This window comes from Agelaius tricolor, unplaced genomic scaffold (genome assembly GCF_023055355.1).
Source record: "Agelaius tricolor isolate 1412-34295 unplaced genomic scaffold, bAgeTri1.0.p SCAF_25, whole genome shotgun sequence".
NCBI lineage: Eukaryota > Metazoa > Chordata > Aves > Passeriformes > Icteridae > Agelaius > Agelaius tricolor.
This window is the reverse complement of record NW_027269285.1, coordinates 3,624,016-3,642,586: the sequence shown is the minus strand read 5'-3', so window position 1 is coordinate 3,642,586 and position 18,571 is coordinate 3,624,016. Positions and strand designations below refer to the sequence as shown.

The following is an 18,571-nucleotide window of genomic DNA, read 5'->3' as shown; positions in this document are numbered from 1 at the left end:
ATTGGGAGTGGAGAGGACACTCAGCAAGCTCCGGATGTAGGAACTCGTGAAGGTTCTGCCCAGGAAGCAGCTCAGCTCTCAATGAAGCAATCACAGGTTGTTTGAATTGCAAAGGGCATCAGTGCCTGTCCAGCTTCTCCGGAGCTGATGTTGGCCTGGAAACACAACGCTTCCCATTGATTTCTCGGGGAGATTGGCTGTACCAGCTCCACCAGCATAGAGGGGACACTGGGCCCAGTACCCGCTGGGAGCCCCGTGCAGGGCCCAGCGCTGTGGGGTCGAGCAGCAGCTTTGCCTCACAACTCCTGCTGGAAGAGGCACTTGGCTTTCCACCCCAGAGGCTGGTTAGTACACAAAACCAAACACAGAGAAAAAAAATGAAAAGTGTATTCAAAATTATGTTCTCATACCTTGGACTTCACTCAGCCAAAATCCTTCCTTTTTAATTCGACCTCTTTGGTGGAGCCGTTTATGGTTTGGTTTTTTTTTTTTTTTTTCAGTCCTGTGGTGACTTCTTTGTTTTTAATGAAACAATCTCTAAAGAATTCACACACCTGCATTGTTGTGAGATGAGTTCTTGCAGATAATTTAAAGCACCGCTTTGAGATTCCAGGATAATACACCCTTATTATCTGGCAATGACCCTGGGGACTAGGAAAATGCAAGTTTGTTCATCCACAGTTTACGATCTTAACCAAGTTTTTCTGTTTGGTTTTCCAAGGGTTTTGCCGAATGATTGAAATCTCCAGTATGGAAATAGCTTCCCCTGGAATTTCACTCTTTGTTTTCCATCTCTTCCGGCAAAATGCCTGCAGCCCTACAGTTACCAACCTCACCTTGGGCCATTCCTCTCCTCATCATTTAATTCAGGGCTCATCAGGAGCCTTTGATGTGCTAATGCTCAACACAATGTGGGCAATAAACATGCAGAGGTGCCTGCAAGTTATCCAAACCCATCCATTCCTTTCAGCAGTTCAGCGTGTCGCTGGCAGCACCATTTCAAAGGCGGTTTTTGTACCTGCTCTGCGGTTTAGGGGTTGCGTTGTGCCTTGGGAATCCTTTCTTGGAGTCAGGCTCAGGACAGGCTCTGTCTTGTCCAGGAAAACAGCTCAGAAGTACCAGTGGAGGCTTGAGTGGGGATGGGATGGGGTTTGGGTGGCAGTGCCAGCGCTGCCAGGCTGGTGGCAGTGCCAGGCTGGTGGCAGTGCCGCTGTCTCTCCTGATTCCCCATTCCCCCTTGTCGCGGGCAGTTTTGGGGTGGCGCTGCCCTCCACGGGAAGGGGTGGGTGGCAGCTCCTCTGCTTGCAAGGCCACCAGTGCTGGGCTGATGCCCTGCACGCCCCAGAGCCAGCTCTGCCCGCTACTGCAGCACTCACAGGTCGGTGCAGGGCTGCCAAAGCCAATGTGATGATGTGCCTGAAGCAGCAAGACAGATGGACTTCTTATATATCCACCTTTATTTTTGATAGCCAGACAATATCTGCGTCCCTTTGCAGCAGAGATTCTCCCACTTCAGTGCTTGTTCTTCAACTCTGTGGGCTTAGAGAGGAAAATTTGTTGTTGAGGCTGCTGAGGAGTGTCTGAGCTGGCAGATCTGGCTGCGGGACCAGCAAGAAGATCTCAGCTCTCCCTGACTCGGGAGTTTCTTGGTGCTCGGAGCCTCGTCCCGCGGGCTGGCCGGGCCCTGGCCGGGTGTGTGTGCAGGGATGTGTTACTGGGGCTCCTCTCCAGCTCTTTGTGCCTGGGCCAAGAGCGCTGGAGGTGTGAAGGCGCAGCTCGCTCGGGAAGTCCTCGGAGCCTGCTCAGGAGAGATCACAGGGGCTGCAGGAAGAGCTCGGCCTCCGAAGCGGCAGCTCCGCTCCCCCGGGACGGCAGCGACAGAAGGAACAGCACGTACGAGGCTGGAGGGCTCCTGCCGAGGCCGGGGGACAGCGGCTGTGGCCGCCCCAGGGCGCCGCTCCCTTCTCCCAGCGCAGCTCCGAGCACAACGTGGGATCCCTTTCAATCGGCTTCCCACGAACAAAGGAGCCCGGGCAGTTCTTGCACTTGAAAGCAGCAGATCGGGGCTGCTGCTGTTCCCTACGTGAGTGTTGGGAGGCGAATCCCTGGAGGGAAGTGGAATCCAGGAAAATAATAGTAGTGGTGATTCATCTGCGTCTGGCATCTGAGCATCCAGCAGGGCTCCGGGGCTGCCATGGTGCTGCTGCACTCCAGTTCTTGAATGGATTCATCACCCATCCAGCTGCCGGCTCTGGGCTGTGTTTGCCTCGATGGTTCTGTGATTTCCTTGCTCCTTTACAGATTCCAGAAGATAAATTTGCAGCCTCTCACTTGTGGATCCCCCGGGAGCTGCGGGGTTTCGCAGGGCTCAGCTCATTCTCCACAGGGCAGCAGAGTTCAGTTGGTGTTTCATGGAGGGTTTGTGATGCCAGGTATTTAAAGAGGGCTCAAAGAGCACACCTGGAGGGCAGGATCTGGGAATGGGCTCATCCTGGTTTTCCTGCCGGCAGGATTTAACCAGGTTTGGTAGAACAGAGCTGAGCACACTTGTCCTTGGCTCCCCTTGCAGGAGTTGTATTGGGAGTCAGCTCAGTTGCACCAGTTACTGCCAGAATAAACCACTGGACCTTGGCACAGGTTCTATTGCTTTGGAGAGCCATGAATCTCCCTGTAATGCAAAATCCACAATTTTCACTGCCTCGCTACCTGTCTCACAGAGACCTTGCCCAAACAACCTATTCATGAGAACCTGAAATAATGGTTTCTCTGTTCATGTCTGACTTGACAAACCACAATTTCCCTGGGCTCAGGCTGTAATAAGTGCTTCCATGATCACAAAAGCAGATCTTTCTCTAATAAAATGTGTCCACTGCAGAAAGTTAATTCTGGTTTTGCTGAGGTGCTGTTAAGCAGCAGAAGGTGGCTGTTGGCACATGTTCCTCCATTAGGAAAACAATGTGTGTAAAAACCCTGATGTAAATCCATCCCTCTGGGGGGAAAAGTGCTTCTCTGTGATAGTTCACATGGTTATAACAGGCTCTGAACGAGGGAAGCTGCACTCATCCCAAAATAATAAATAAACCAAACCAGTGTGGGCAAGTTCAGGATCCAGCCAGCTCTGAAGGAGCAGCCAGACCTGGGGCTGTGAACCTTGAGCTCACCTCAAACTCTGCTGCTCCTTTCAGGGCACTTCAGGCAAAAACTGAGGTTTGAATCCCGGGGTTTAAGGGCTTCCCTGTTAATGCCATCGTGGGATTGGTTCTTCCCTGTGACAGCAGAGTGCCTGGAATGCAAAGTGCAAAGGTCCTGGTGGGAGTGCAAAGGGCAGCGATGCTCCTGTGTGCAGATCCCTCTGTGTGTCCCCATCAAATGAAATGAATCTCTGGCACGGCTTTCTTTCAGCATCCTGAATGTCCAACTTGATAAAAATTACTTTGTTCAATATAAATTAAGAGTCCCCCTTTGTATCTGTCTGACCCCAAGCGTTGCTGGTCAACAGGAATGTTTCTATTTGCACTACACCCAAAGGAATAGTTTCAATCCTATTTTTCCCATATGTTTTTTGCTCTGATTTAACTCTGGATCCTCAGAAAACATTCCCTTCCACAGGATTTAGTTTACAACTTTGTTTTTTTTAAAAAAGGAAATCAATGGCATTATCTTTTACTTTCTGTTTGCTACAAGAAGGTTTATTTTCTTTAATTGTTTGGATTTTTTTCCTGCTTTCTACCCTGAGCTATTCAGTGCTGCTGGATGCCTCAGCAGTGGTGTGAAGTTCAATCTCTGTTCTATGTTTTGATGGTGAACACAATATAAAGCATGAAACCTGCAATGAAAAGGTAACCAGTTATTAAATTGCCTTCACCTCCCCTGCTGGTTTAAGATCCACCAGAGCAGACAACCCCTTCAGGTATAACTTTTTTTTAAGCTTCTTAGACTGAAACTCAACCACTTCAGCCCTGTGAGTAACAGCATTTGCTAATCCGTGGTATTTTGCCATTTCTTACATCAGGAAATGCCCCGCTGTGCCACAACCATACAGAGACCGAGCGCTGCCAGGATTTTGTGAAATCTCCTACTTTGGGTCAGCGCTCTGCTGGTGGCGAATTTTATTTTCGGTGCTGCAACTCCGCTCTCCCGGAGCAGCAGCAGCAGCGTCCGGAGTCCTCGACTTTGGGGACGGCGAAGGCAGCTTTTTATTCCGAATTGTGCAAAGCGGTGCCCAAAACCTCGGGGGAGCCTCACGCCGGGGCTGGGGGTTCGGGAGCGGGGCCGGGGGTGCGGGAGCGGGGCCGGGGAAGCCGTGCTGGAGCCGGGGGGTTCAGGAGCGGGGCCGGGGGTTCGGGAGCGGGGCCGGGGGTGCGGGAGCGGGGCCGGGCGCTGCGGGGGCGCGGGGCCGGTGCCGCCGGGTCCCGGCCAATGGCTCCGCGCCGCGCACTCCCCGCCCCGCTCGCCCCGAGCAGAAATAGCCCCGCCGCCCCGGCAGCGGCTTTTCCGCGGGGAGCGGGCGGCAGCGGCGGAGCATCCCCGGGCGGAGCAGCCCCGGCCGGGCCGGCCCCGATGGCCCCGCGGGTGGCGGCGGGCGGGCGCTGAGCGGGACCCGCGGATGCCGGGCGGGGGCCGGGCGGTGCGGGCAGCGGGGGGCCGCGACCCGGGGCTCGCCGCGCCCCTCCGGCCCCCCAGGGCCGCGGGGAGCCCGGACATGGGCGTTCGGCTGCCCCGGGGCGTGTTGGTACCTGCGGGAGGGCGCCCGGCGGAAAGTCCCTGCTTCCCATGAGCAGCGCCTGCTCCCGGCGCTGGGCGCTCGCCATGGACACTATGAAAACCACCTACATCGTGCTGGAGCTCATCATCGCCGTGCTCTCCATCGCTGGCAACGTGCTGGTCTGCTGGGCCGTGGCCATCAACAGCACCTTGAAGAACGCCACCAACTATTTCCTGGTGTCGCTGGCCGTGGCCGATATCGCCGTGGGGTTGTTGGCCATCCCCTTCGCCATCACCATCAGCATCGGCTTCCAGGTGGATTTTCACAGCTGCCTCTTCTTCGCCTGCTTCGTGCTGGTGCTGACCCAAAGCTCCATTTTCAGCCTGCTGGCGGTGGCCATCGACAGGTACCTGGCTATCAAGATCCCACTGAGGTAAGAGTTGGAGTGGGAGCGGGCAGCCGCATTCCCTCACAGCCCGGGTCTCATCCTCCTTCTCTTAGCGCTTCTAATCTCTAGTGCTGCCCCGAAGGTTTTAGTGCTGACAGGTGGTGGAAATAGCAGAGGTTTGTCACTCGCTCGCTGCAGGAATGGGATCAGTGTCCTCCTTTTGCTCCGGAACACACCTGGAAGTTCAGTTTCTTGAGGATGTTTGCCTTGGGAGGGTCAGAGGTTTCCGGGCGGGCCCGCAGTGGTGTAGGGCTGTGTTTGGGATGGTTGTGGCAGGGCTGTGCCGGTATTTATACAGCCCCTTTATTGCGGTGTCCAGGCATCTCCCAGGTGATTAAATAGATTAAATAGAGGAGCAGCCACTCTTTTTCCTATTTCCTACTGTGAAAGGAGAAGAGGGGAGCAGAAAGGTTCACACAGCAGATTTAGAGTTTTACAGTTCAGTCTCATCCAAGTGCAGCATCCAAGACATGAATTGTTTTCCTTCTAATTCGTGGGAATTGAATTAAAATGGGGAAAACTGTATGGAATAGAAGTTACAGGCACCTCTCCAGTGGGTTGGTGCGGCAGCTTCTTTAAGCTGAAGCGCACCAAATCCCGGGCTTTGCATTGTGAACCACCTGAGTTTGTTCATCTCAGTCTCCTCCGTGTCTCAGTTGTCCTTCCCTGGGAATAGGACATTGATGGAGCCCCCCGGGAGGGCAGGACAGCTCCAGGGGCTGGCGGGGGGCAGAGGCGGTGGGGAAGGGGGGCGGCTGTGGAGCAGGGACCTCAGCTGAACCCCGCAAAGCCGCAGCTTCCCTGGATTCCGCTCGTCCCCGGCATCTCCCGTGCCCGGGCAATGAAGTCACCCTGAAACGGCTTCAAAAAACAGAAAACCCTTTCACCCTGTCTGGCACCTTGCATCTGAGACCTCGCAGAGGTTGAGTAAATATGAATCAGTCACCGGGCCGAGGAGGAGAAGCGTGGCTGTGTGTCTGTGTGTCCGTGTGTCCGTGTGTCCGTGTGTCCGTGTGTCCGTGTGTCCGTGTGTCCGTGTGTCCGTGTGTCTGTGTGTCCGTTTGTCCGTGTGTCCGTTTGTCCGTTTGTCCGTGTGTCCGTGTGTCCGTGTGTCCGTGTGTCTGTGTGTCCGTGTGTCCGTGTGTCCGTTTGTCCGTGTGTCCGTGTGTCTGTGTGTCCGTGTGTCTGTGTGTCCGTTTGTCTGTGTGTCCGTGTGTCCGTGTGTCCGTTTGTCTGTGTGTCCGTGTGTCTGTGTGTCCGTGTGTCTGTGTGTCCGTGTGTCCGTGTGTCCGTGTGTCCGTTTGTCTGTGTGTCCGTGTGTCTGTGTGTCCGTGTGTCTGTGTGTCATGCGAGCGCGGCGCGTGGAAATTCCGGGGGATGTCGCGCAAGCGGGAGCGGACCTGCAGCACAGCAGGGACAGGGACAGGGACAGCAGGGACAGGGACAGGTTGTTTCCAGCATCCCTGACCCTGTTTCTGACCCTCCCAGCCACCCAGCCGGGCTCACAGACCCACCCGGCTCCAGAAAATGCTGTCGTGTCTTTTCCACCCGCTCGCTCGGGGCTCCCCCGGCTGCTGGGGCAGCGGCAGCTGCAGAAGCAGGTCAGATTTTTGAGTTTTAGTTTAATCACACCCCTGAAGCAGGTCAGATTTTTGAGTTTCAGTTTAGTCACACCCCTGGCCACAAGCTGTGGCAATAACTCTGGTTTTGTTCCACAAGCACTTTCTGCAGCTGAGGAAACTGTGGTGAGGGGTCTGTGCTCTGCTGGGAGCCGGGGGGAAGCAGAGGATCAGAAATGCCCTGAGGGATCGTTCCTGTGCCCGCAGGGGGAAGTGGCTTTGCCAGCTGATGGAACTGCCGATATTTCCTGCACTCCTTTCCCCCCAGTCCTGCTCTCGAGCAGGTTTGCTCGACTCTCCATCGGGGCAGTTCATCCCAGGGCAGTTTTGCCTTGCTTTGGGATTCTTTCCCAGCTTTGCTTTCCTCACCCCATCTCCTGCCAAATCTTTTATTCCATTTGCACAAACATCTTTATTCCTATGAGTCCTTTCAAGCTGGACACAAGTGGAGACCAAGGAGTCCCATCCTAGGCTGGCTAAAGTGTGAAATTTGGATTTAACTCCATCTTGGCATTGAGGCCTATTTCAGTGCTCTCAGGAGGGACCAGCAAGCAAAAATCTCCTTCCAGAGGAGGGGGGTTCTCCCTGTGAGGAGCAGGACAATGGACAGGCCACTCCTCGGTGACAGGAGATTTAGGGACCGATACTGAAAGGCTTTTCTTAGTTGTGCACCAAAAGGGGATAGAGGAGGTTATACAGGTTTTTCCACAGGTAAAACCCTTCTGGACAGCACCAGGGCTTTCCCAGCAAGGCTTGGTTGGAGTTTTCTCTTCAGCATCATTATTCCACAGTGCTGCTGGCAGGGACTGGGGAGGAACCTCTCCCACCACCCTCTCTGGGCAGGAGCACATGCAATTTCTGGAGGCAGGGCTGTGCTGTGGGAACGGGAGGCTGATCATCAATTTCTAGGAATGGAGACTGCAGGAAAAGCTTTTCTCATTTAAACACCAGTTCTGGAGGCCAGTGCAGAGGCTGATACCAGGCCATGAAGTATTAAATGTTTAGGAAAATGATTTGTGCCCAGCCCTGCCCAGCGATTACCATAAATAATGTGGCTGTTGCAGAGCAGATGAGTGTCCTTGTCACATCCAGTGTTCCATCAGCTCCCTGTGGACAGCTCAGCAGGGACATTAAGGACTGGCTGTGCCACATTATTTAATGCCCTTTCAGAGCTCTTTGAGAGGCTGGGCAGGCCTGTGGGCTGGGGTGCACAGCAGAACTTTGCATTACAGCCAGGCTAATAATGGATTTTCAGCTCTGTGGCTGAACCAAGAAATCCCATGGGGAAGAGGAAGATTGTTTCAGTGAAACTGGAACAGGGATGTTGGGAGGTTTCAGTGAAGCAAAGTGATCCTGACCAACCTGGCAGATTTGGGGTTGCCCAACCCTTCCTATGTGGCTGTGCTGCTCTTTGAGGTCAAGGCCTCCTCACTGGGGAAGGAACTGACAACTTCTCATCTGGAGAACTGCAGAACAAAAAAAATCTTATTTTAAAAATGGTGGTTTAGAGCCCTCCCTCTTCTGGCTAAAAATATTTGCTGAATTTGACCCGAAGCCATGAATTCTTTGTGTCCCTCGAAACTCCTATTTCGCTTGTTTGCTTTTGATGAATTTTCTGTTTGTGGAGAAGCCCCCACCCACGCTGCCCACTCTGTGCAGCTGCAGCTCCCAGCCCTGCCCAGGCTCCCTTCTCCCTTGGCCATCACCAGGATGCAGCTCCTTGTCCTTGTCCCCTTTTCCTGCACCCAGCTCCATCCCAGCACTTCCTCCAAGCAGAATATCCCAGCCAGGGAATCGAGCATCTCTCAGCAGCAGCAAATCCATCCTGCACAGAGCACTTGGCACAGAGGCTTTTGCTCTCTGGCTTCCTCCAGAGCTGGATTTCACCCCACAGTCCTGTAGCTGGGAGCCAAAGAAGATTTGTAGGTGGAATAAAACAGTTTCCTTTTATTTGCATTAACCCAAATCCTTTGGCATGGAGAAGAATTATAGGTAGGGATGGATGCCTGGAACAAATGTGTCAGGAATTAGGGAGGGAGAAGAGAATCTGTATTTAGAGAGCAAAAAGAGAAACACTGAGTACCAGCCCAGTGTGTGCCCCTGTGCTCTGGTACCTCCTGCAGGACAGTGAATGTGGTGCTGCTGCCTGGCAAACACCCCAGGGACCTGCCCTGGGAAAATCATCCCCAGTTCCTTGGGATTTGAGCTGATCTGCTGCTTGTCCTGGGTTTAGTTTTCTCCCATCTTCAGCTTCACCCCTTGCAGATGTGCAGGACTGATGTTCCAGGGAAGCTTTGCTATGAACTGGAATCCCAGCCACATCCTCTCCCTTTCTGCACATCTTTGAGCCCTTGCTGCCCCTCCTGCAGAGGATGCTCCCATGGATTCCCAGTAAGTTAATGGGATTCAGGATCTGTTAATGGTGCTGTCCTGACCTGCCTCTGCTCCTGCCAATGTCCCACAGGAGCTGCTGCCCCCCTTGGCTCTGACATGAGGGAGGCAGGAGTGCAGCTCCTTCCTGCTGGCCTTGTGGGACAGATTAAATTTGGGTTGTTGCTGTTTTTCCCTCATCCTTTGCAGAGGTGGCCTGGCTGATGCTGAGGCTGTGTGCTGCAGAGGAGGGGCTCCCTCTGAGGTGTTCCCCTGCAGGGATCTGTTCCCAGATCCCTGTCAGATCCCAGCTTTGCTCAGCAAAGCAAACTGCTGGGGTTTGATGTCAGGTGGGACTGGAGCCACTGGGGAGCAGAGAAAATCCTCTTGATGCTCACCCTGTGAGTGCCATCAGCACACAGAGCTGCTCTTCCTCCCTGTGCCTTTGCCTCATTTCTTTCTGTCCTTGCACTGCCCTTCATCTGAACCCCTGGGCAAGTTCTGCTGCTCCCCTGTGGCTCCCGTGCTGTGGCCACTCCTGAGCATCCCAATTCTGAGCATTCCCAATTCCTCCCCATCCCCAGAGTGCTGTACCTGGCCTTGGTTATCACTGAGTTAAACCTGCAGTGCCACAAACCCAGCAGGGACAGGAGGGCTGGGGTGTTGGGGTGTTCACTTGAGCAGTGGAGCTGTCACAGCTTTAGGGAACTTTGTGGCAGCCAAGCTGGGTCCGAGGGATGTGAGAGGCTCCCCCAGGGCTGCCACTCGCTCCAGCCTTTGGGTGCAGCCAAAATACAACAGCAAAATCAGGAATAATCACATGTGTCCTCATGGCAATAAAGTAGAGAGGGGAAATCACAGCTATTTTTAGCTGTGAGCAGCCTGGTTTCCTTAAAATGCATGTCCCAGATTTTTATATCTTTTCCGCACCTCCGAGGCCACTTCCCAAAAAAACAAAAGTCCTGACAGGAAAAGGAATTGGGGCCTCCTTGGGACCTCTGCCCCCTCTGCAGCAGCTGGGGGACAGCAGGGATGCCAGGGAGCATCAGGGATGTCAGGGCTGGCTCCAGGCTGTTGGCTGAGGGCACTGATCTCCAGGCTGAGTCAGAACCCAGATTTTGGATTTAGAAAGTTTTTATTCTGTTCTGGTCAGCTCAATCTGTAAAAAAAATACAGGTTAATTTTAAGATTTTTTTTTAAAAAAGGAACTTTTGAAATCCAGCAGAATTTTGCTCCAGAAGATCTTTTGACCTCGCCCTGCAAAAAATACACAAAAACGAAATGTTTTGGCAGAAACTGTTTTATCTTGAAGTTGCAAGTTTTTGCTTTGTTAATTATCAAGCTGCTGCTTGGGATTTTTATGAAATTTGCTGTTTGCCAGAGCAATGAGCACAGACCACAAAACTGAGTCTTTGAGGAGTGCTCTGCCCCGGCCCTGGGCTGCCCCAGGCAGTGACCACGCAGGGTTTGGGGACTCCTCTTCCTGTATTTGATCCACAAGATGCCAGGAATTGGTGACTCCAGCTGTGCCTACAGATGTGTCAGTCCTTAGGCTTGCAGAAGGGACTGAGTTTAGGGAATTTGTGCAATCCAAAGAGAGGATTAACTCCTAATCCAATGGATGACATCAGGCCTGGGCAGGAGCCACAAATAACCTGGGAGTGCATCAGTGGGTGTGTCCCTGTGGGTGTCCCTGCTCTGCCACCCTGCAGTGCCCTGTGGGCTCTGGTGCCACTGGGACCAGAGCTGCTGGGGACAAGGGACAGAGCACAGTCCCTGCAGGAGCAGCTCTTGGCCATGTCCCCCTTTTGCTCAAACCTTCCATGGGATTGTGCCCCTTGTGCTGGTACAGGCTGGGGGCTCTGTCCAGCCTGGAAGTGCCCAGGCAGGGAGGAGAGGATGAGGATGGGCTGGGGGCTCTGTCCAGCCTGGAAGTGCCCAGGCAGGGAGGAGAGGACGGGCTGGGCTCCTGGAGCTGCTGGGATGAGGCTGGGAGGGCTCGGGGCTGACCCTGCCCCGTCCCCCTGCGCTGGGCTCTGCGGCCAGGGCAGCTGAGCAGCAGCTCCGTGAGGCTGCTGGGGGGCAAGGCAGCGCTTTGGAAACTTTGGGAAGGGGGTTCCACCCCGTTCATTGCAGAAGGAGGGATCCAGCAGGGATCTGCCATCCCCCCTTATCTGCTATCGCTTGAGCCGGCGCTGGGAGGGGCAGCGGGATCGGGCCCCTGAGCCAGCCCCTATCTCCCCTCTGCCAGGCACCTTTAACTCAGCCCCTGGTGCTGCACAGCCAGGCCCGACCCTCGGGGAGCTTCAGGAGGACAAAAACCCCCAGTCCCAGGCCCCAGCAGGCTGATAAGGCTGATAAGGCTGGGCTGCAGAGCCCGGGGGGCTGAGGAGGAGCTCAGGCCTTAAACAGGGGAGAACTGCGGGGCTGTGCTCTAGGGCTGACCCAGGAACAGAAAGCACTGGGATCACGCTGGTTCCACACCAGGATCACACCAGTGTCACACCAGGATCACACACTGGTTCCACACCAGTGTCACACCAGGATCACACACTGGTTCCACACCAGTGTCACACCAGGATCGTGCTGATGCCTCACCAGGATCACACTGATTCCACCCCAATACCACACAGGCATCGTACCATACACACTTGTTCCACCCCAGTATCACACTGGTTCCACACCAGTGTTACACCAGTGTCATACCAGTATCACACCCGTATCACACCAGTCCCACACTCCCCTGCAGGCACCGTTTTGGGGCAGCTGCTGCTCTTTGGCTGCCGGGGGCTGCCGGAGCGTGGGAGCAGCGAGCAGGGCGAGGGGGCTGAGCTCATTTCCTTCCTGTGCTCCGGGGCTCTTTGGCCTCTGTTTGCCCCAGCCCGGCTTGGCCCAGCCCGCTGACACCCCCGGGGGCCGAGCTCGGCTTTCAGCCGCTTTTTCTCACCCTGCCGAGCAGCGAACACGGGCAGATCTCACCTGCAAACCCCTCGGGGCCGCTCGAGAGGCGAGAGGCGCTCGCACCTGCCCGGCCCTGGCAGCGCAGCATCCCCGGCTGCAGCTCCCGTGTGACCCCCAGATTTCCCGGCCGTGTGCCAGGGGCAGGTTTTATATCTCCCGTGTTCCTCCCTCCCACATGGCTGCACGGCCCCGCGGCTGTCCCCTGTCCCCAGCCGGGGGCTGTCCCTCTGTCCCTCTCCCGGCTCTGTCACCACCTAGGCAGGGAGGGCTCACAGGAGGGAATGGGCACGGATGAGAATATCGAGAATATCCCGGGCAGGTTCTAAACCTGCGGGTGTTTGACAGCCCCGGCCCGTGGCTGGGGACACGGGGACAAGCGAGGGGACACTCCCTTCCACCCGGGAGCCCTGGGGGTGCCCGTTCCTCTGGGGGTGCCCCTTCCTCTGCTCCTCCTGCTCCTGACCCCTGAGCTCACCTGAGCTGGGCTGGCAGGTGACAGACACTGTGACAGTGTGACAGTGTGGCACTAACACGGTGACAGTGCGACAGTGCGACAGTGTGGCACTGTAACAGTGTGACACTGTAACACTGACAGTGTGACTGTGACACTGTGACACTGACACTGTGATTCTGTGACACTGTGACAGTGTGACAGTGTGACAGTGTGACAGTGACACTGTGGCAGTGGCAGTGCGGCAGTCCCGCCCAGCGGAAGGCCGGCAGTGCTGCTGCTGTCCCTCACAATGGGGACAGATGCAGGAGGAAGTGATTTGTCTGCCCAGGACAGGGACACTCGCAGATGTCCCACTTCCCCAGCTGACAGCGTCACCACTGAGCACAGCTCTGGCCGCCAACTCCTTCCTGCTTCAACAGCACAGCTTTTTCTTTTCATTTTTTTTTCTTTTTCTTTCTTTTTCTTTTTATTTATTTTTCTTCTCCCCTCTCCTCTCTAAGGTGCAATTTATGATTCATTTAAAGTGTCCTGCCAGGACATTTCAGCTGCTGAGTGATCTCCATTCTGTGGCTGTGCATGGAGCACAGAGGCAGCAATGGGGCTTACTTTGTTAAAGCTAAAAAAAAATAATAAAAAAAGAGCAAGATGCAAAGTACAGCTGTGAGGAGGTGACAAGGACACAATGCTTGGCAGCCGAGCTGTTCTCAACCCTTGTGAATGGAGGTGTCTGTGCATTTCCCTTCACACTTAAAATAGAAATATATGAATTGTCACTGGCTGTTTGTACCAGAGCACCTGCCTGGTCCCAGCTCTGCAAACTCCATCTGCTCCTCTCCCTGCATCCAGCAGCCTGGGCCAGGGGCAGGGTGGGGAGGGAGCTGGGGAGCACAAGCCATGGGTGGGTTTGGAGTTGAAGCTCTGGAATTGTTCATCAGAGGCTGATCCTGCTCTGGAGGCAGTGGGAGAACCCAAAGTCCTGGCCCAGGGACAGGAGGGACAGGCCAGGGCTGTGATGTGGGACATCTGAATTTCTCCTGCTGTGCTTTCCTTGTCTGACAGAGCTCAGGGGCAGCAGGGCAGGGCTGAGCTCCCCGGGGTCCAGCAGGGGCTGGTGGCAGATGCCAGGGACGTGCAGGACATGACTCAGTTCCTGCCAGGCCGGGCTGGCAGCGTGTCCTGCTCTGTGCCAGCTGTGCTCAGCACCAGCCTGGGCACCTTGGCCGCTTCCCAGCCCCGGGAAGTGGCAGCAGAAATGCAAAAACCCCAACCCCAACCATCCTCCAACACACAGAGCGAGGCTTCCAACCAGAACTGGCTCCTCTGGTGTTTGCTGTGAGCTCCCCCAGGAAAACCCTGGGGTTTGGAGGGGCCACGGGGATGCTGCTGTGGCAGGGCCACCAGGAGCTGGGGACACCTCGTGCAGCCCTGGCTGTGGCCTCTGTGGGTGAGGGCACGGCAGGGACAGCCCCAGCTGCCCACGGGGACACTGCAAAGGCTGAGCTGTCCCTCAAGCAGCCCCTTGTCCTCCTGCAGTGACACTGGTGGCAGTGCTCAGCTCCTGCCATCACCACAGGAGCCTGACTCACCCCACCATGGCTCCTCTGAGAGGGCAGGGGTGGGAGCTGGGGTAATTAAAGCCTTCATGCTGATTGCACCAGTAAAGAGACTTTAGAAGGAACTAACACATTGCCAGGTTATTTAATTCCAATAAATCATTTTAAAATATTCAGCTGTTATTTACATTAAGGCAACATTTGATGCCTCTAGGGGGAAGCGTAGAGGTGATTCAATATTTGTTATACATTAGTTGAGCAGACTTAGGTGAGTAAATTCACTTTAATGGGGTTTTTTTGGTCTAATAATATTAAGCCTAAAAGAGAATGAAGGAGGGGTTTGCTGGAGAATTCTGAGCTGTGAAAATCTGTTGGTTCCTCACTGTCTGACCCTGTTTTATGGAGCTAAGGAAGAGCTTGTGAGACTCCTCATACCTGGATCTGCTGACATTCATTAATTTATTTTTTAAGCATGTGCTTAACTTGTGTTGACTTAAGGGCAATACAGGCAGGGTCCCACCAAATAAGTGTATGAAGGTAATTAATGAACAGCTCTAGGACATCAGGCTGTTCTCAGTTTCACCTTGGGCTCTTCTCCCTGCCCACAGCAGTGACCACCAGCTGGACAGAGAGATGGTGGGAGGGCTTTGCCATGCAAATTCTGGGGAAATGAAGAGCTATGAAGAGCTAATCTGAGCAGGGCAGTTGTTCCCTGTGAAAAACCATCTCCACCTCTATGCTGGGCCTCCAGCCCTCCCCACTGCTCAGCTCTGGCTCTTGCAGGCCAGGATGTTTTCACATCTTCCCTCAGGAGATGCAAAAACGCACGTGCCATGGTCCCTCTGCAGCTCTGCTGGGAGGAGCCAGCAGCTCGAAAATAAACAGGACACCAGGACAGCCACTGGGACACCAAGTGGCTTCTTGACTGGTCTTGTAAACCTTCAAGCCAAGCCTTATCTTAGCAGAAGAGTTCAGGAGAAGAGCAGATGGAAGGAGCCTTATTTGGGGCCATGTGTTGCCAGCAAGAGGCAGCACTGAATGTCACCAGCCTGGGACCTCAACATGGCCAAGGTGGCTCCTCCTGTTCCTGAGCACACAAACCCCTCCATTCCTTCAGTGTCTGCTTCTAAACAACGGCCCTTTGGCATTTCCCAGTCTCACCATGGTAGTTTTTGGGATGGAGCACCTGGAGAGATCCTCTAAGCAGGGCAAGCCCGAGGCAGAGCTGCAGAGTTCCCTTTCCACTGCAGGGCTGAGAGAGCAGCAGCTCCTGGTGCCTCTGCAGCACTGACTGAGCTTGGCCAGGGCTGCAGCTCAAGACTCAGACTTTGCCAAGAGATTGGGTTTCTGTCAACTTCTCAAATCTCAATGATTTCAGGTCCCACAAGCCCAGACCAGCTCCAGCTTCTGAAAACTTCATGTGGGGTCTCAAAGCAACAGGCTTGGCCTCACTGATGCCCTGTTTGAGAACTTCTCAACTTCTAAGTATTGGAACATATTAATAATGAGAGAAAAATGCAGGAGAAGCCCCTCAGTGGCTGGATCTACCCTTCAGACACCAACCCATGGGCTGTGTCCACAATTTAGCAGCACCTAAACGTGGCTGCTGCTCCTGCATCCTCCCAGCCAGCCCAGCCTGAAGGAGCTGAGGGCTCCCCCAGCCCCTCTTTGACCCCCACTGTCCCCCCCATCCTTGCAGAGGAGCAGGAGCTCACTCACACAGTGATTCACAGGCACAGCTGCAGTTCTGTGGGAATAAAACCCTCCCCTGCCTCACGGCCGGAAGAAAATCAGAACAAACGTTCTTAGGGAAGGAGGAGCAGGGCAGCCCAGCCAGAGTAAACAAGGGTGAAGAGAGAAGGGTGTGGGAAGGAGGGGACGTGTGGCAGCCAGCAGACTCTGCCTGGCTGTGGAGAGGACAGGAATGGGTTTCTCATGTTGGCTTCTGGCACCTGCAGGTTCTTCCTATCTCCAGACAGGGATCTGACGGATGCTTTGATTCTGGCAGCTGCTCTGGTTGCTCCCAAACCAGACTTTTGCCTTTTGCTGCTTCAGGTTCCAGCTCTGCTTGTGTCTCTGAGCATCTGAGGGCTGGAGGGGCTATGAAAGGACTCAGTGGCATGAGGAAGGTGTGGGGCAGCACCAGGCTCAGCACTGCACCAACCTGTCCCTGGGCCACAGCAGAGCTTCTTCATAACCCACATGGGATTGCAAGGTGGAGCTGGGCACCAGCATTGCCCAGCTGGACGGGGTCAGCCCAGGAAGTGCCCAGCAGCTGCCCCAGCGTGCGCAGCAGTGGCTGCTCAGAGCCAGAGGGCATCAGGGAGCCTCCCTGTCCTGCCCTGCTGGCAGTTGGTGGTTTAGGATCACGCAATGATAAAGCTTTTTTAAGCCTCCAAGTCCCTTCCCTCCCCTTGCAGGGGGTTTGTGGGCTGGGGCAGTGCTGGCGCCTCTCAGGAATAGTAAATGAGTCACCTCCCCAAACCGCGGTGTGTGGGTGGAGACACAGGTGAGAGGTTTTGCCCCTCGGGCGATCAGAGAGGTGAGGCCCCCTCGTGGGTGTGGTTTTTGTCTCATTAACCAAAACACGGATGCCTTTAACTGCAGGGAAGTCGCCAGTGCCTGTTTATGTAACGTTTGCTGTGGTTTTGTCCCGGGGGCTGCAGGTACAACAGCCTGGTGACCGGCAAGCGGGCGAGGGGACTCATCGCAGTGCTGTGGCTGCTGTCCTTTGGGATTGGACTGACCCCTCTGATGGGCTGGAATAAAGCCATGAGTGGCTGTCCCAACGCCACCAACGAGACAGGCACAGAGCCCCAGGGCTGCTTCATCTCGTGCCTCTTTGAGAACGTGGTGACCATGAGCTACATGGTCTACTTCAACTTCTTTGGCTGCGTGCTGCTCCCGCTCGTCATCATGCTGGGGATCTACGTCAAGATATTCATGGTGGCCTGCAAGCAGCTGCACCAGATCGAGCTGATGGGCAACTCCAGGACCACCCTGCAGAAGGAGGTGCACGCAGCCAAGTCTCTGGCCATCATCGTGGGCCTCTTTGCCTTCTGCTGGCTGCCCCTGCACATCCTGAACTGCATCACGCACTTCCACGAGGGCTTCTCCAGCTCCAAGCCCGAGTGGGTGATGTACGTGGCCATCATCCTGTCCCACGCCAACTCCGTCATCAACCCCATCATCTACGCCTACAGGATCCGGGATTTCCGCTGCACCTTCCGCAAGATCCTCTCCAAGATCCTCTGCAAGGCCCAGGAGCTCCCCAAGTGTCCCTCGGAGCACAACCAGCACCTGACTGCCATCAACATCAGCTCCCCCGCGGCCTCGGTGACCGTGTGAGCCCGGCCCTGCTGCCCTGGCACTGCCCTGGCACTGCCCTGCCCTGCCAGCAGGGCTCAGACATGACCACTATGGACCCGTGCAGCTCTGGTTTTATTTTTATTTTTATTTTTATTTTTGTAATTAACGTCGTGCCTGGTAGAGGAGTGACCTGAGCGGGGACACTGAGTGCAGCTCGCCCTCCTCTGTAGCCCCTGGGGCTGTGATCCCCTTGTGTTTCCTTTCCAGGCTGGACACTGACTGGGGAAGACTCACCTGCTGGGGGGGTGTTTCCCCAATTGTGCTGCTCATGTCAAGTCATAGGATCTTTATTTTAATTATTATTATTATTATTTTTTAATATTTGGATTCATTTAGGAGTAATAATTTTGTGTCTGTTTTTTGAGTTGTTCTCCAAGTTCATACTTGACAGCACTTTGGTAATACCCTAATTATTCCATCAATTGTTTGATGCAGCTTGTATTCTCTGATGGGAAAAAGTCTTACTTAGCCCAGTTGCTGGTGTGAAACTGAATCTGTGTTCCAGGCACTCAGGGGAGGGACTGTGAGGATGGGAAAACCAGGTCAGGACTGGCCAGCCCAGCATGGAAGCCCCATTTGCTGAAAGATTTGAGAAAATACTTGACCAAGGTTTTAGTGCAGAGGTTTCACTGCCTTGAAATCACTTTGGCTCACAGGGCTGTGCAGCCCAGGTTTGCTTCCAGATCTGTTTGCAGCTATCAAAGTGAGGAGGCAGAAGTGCCCCAATGGTCTGAACCAGAGCCACCAAGGCCAGTGTCACTCTGCCTTGGGGACATGAGCTCCACAATTGGGTTTTTGCTCTGCCAGCCTTGCAGAGCTTCCACAAGTGCAGGTTTTAGCTGTGAGAGGTGGATGCTGCAGCTTCCTGACTCCTAAGGCTTGGTCTGGCTGGGACACCCCTGCAGCCCTGAAGCCCCCAGAAGCTGTGAATGCTTTATTTTCCCCCCTAATAGTAATTTTCATCTTTTTATCCTTGAAAAATTGTACTTGAATCACACAGAAATCAACTATATTTTTTAACATTCTGTTGCACTAAAAGGGGGGTACAAGACCCCAAGAGTTTAACTTCTCTGGCATATGTAATGACAAATA

General features: G+C 54.4%; 1 protein-coding gene across 1 annotated transcript; it reads left to right on the top strand.

The window, feature by feature from the left end:
• Positions 1-4,355: 4,355 nt before the first annotated feature.
• Positions 4,356-17,952, top strand: ADORA2B (adenosine A2b receptor). Its single transcript, XM_071447959.1, has 2 exons — positions 4,356-5,138; positions 16,777-17,952. The coding sequence occupies exons 1-2, from the start codon at positions 4,774-4,776 to the stop codon at positions 17,456-17,458; spliced, it is 1,047 nt and encodes a 348-aa protein (XP_071304060.1). The 5' UTR covers positions 4,356-4,773; the 3' UTR covers positions 17,459-17,952.
• The last annotated feature ends 619 nt before the right edge of the window (positions 17,953-18,571 follow it).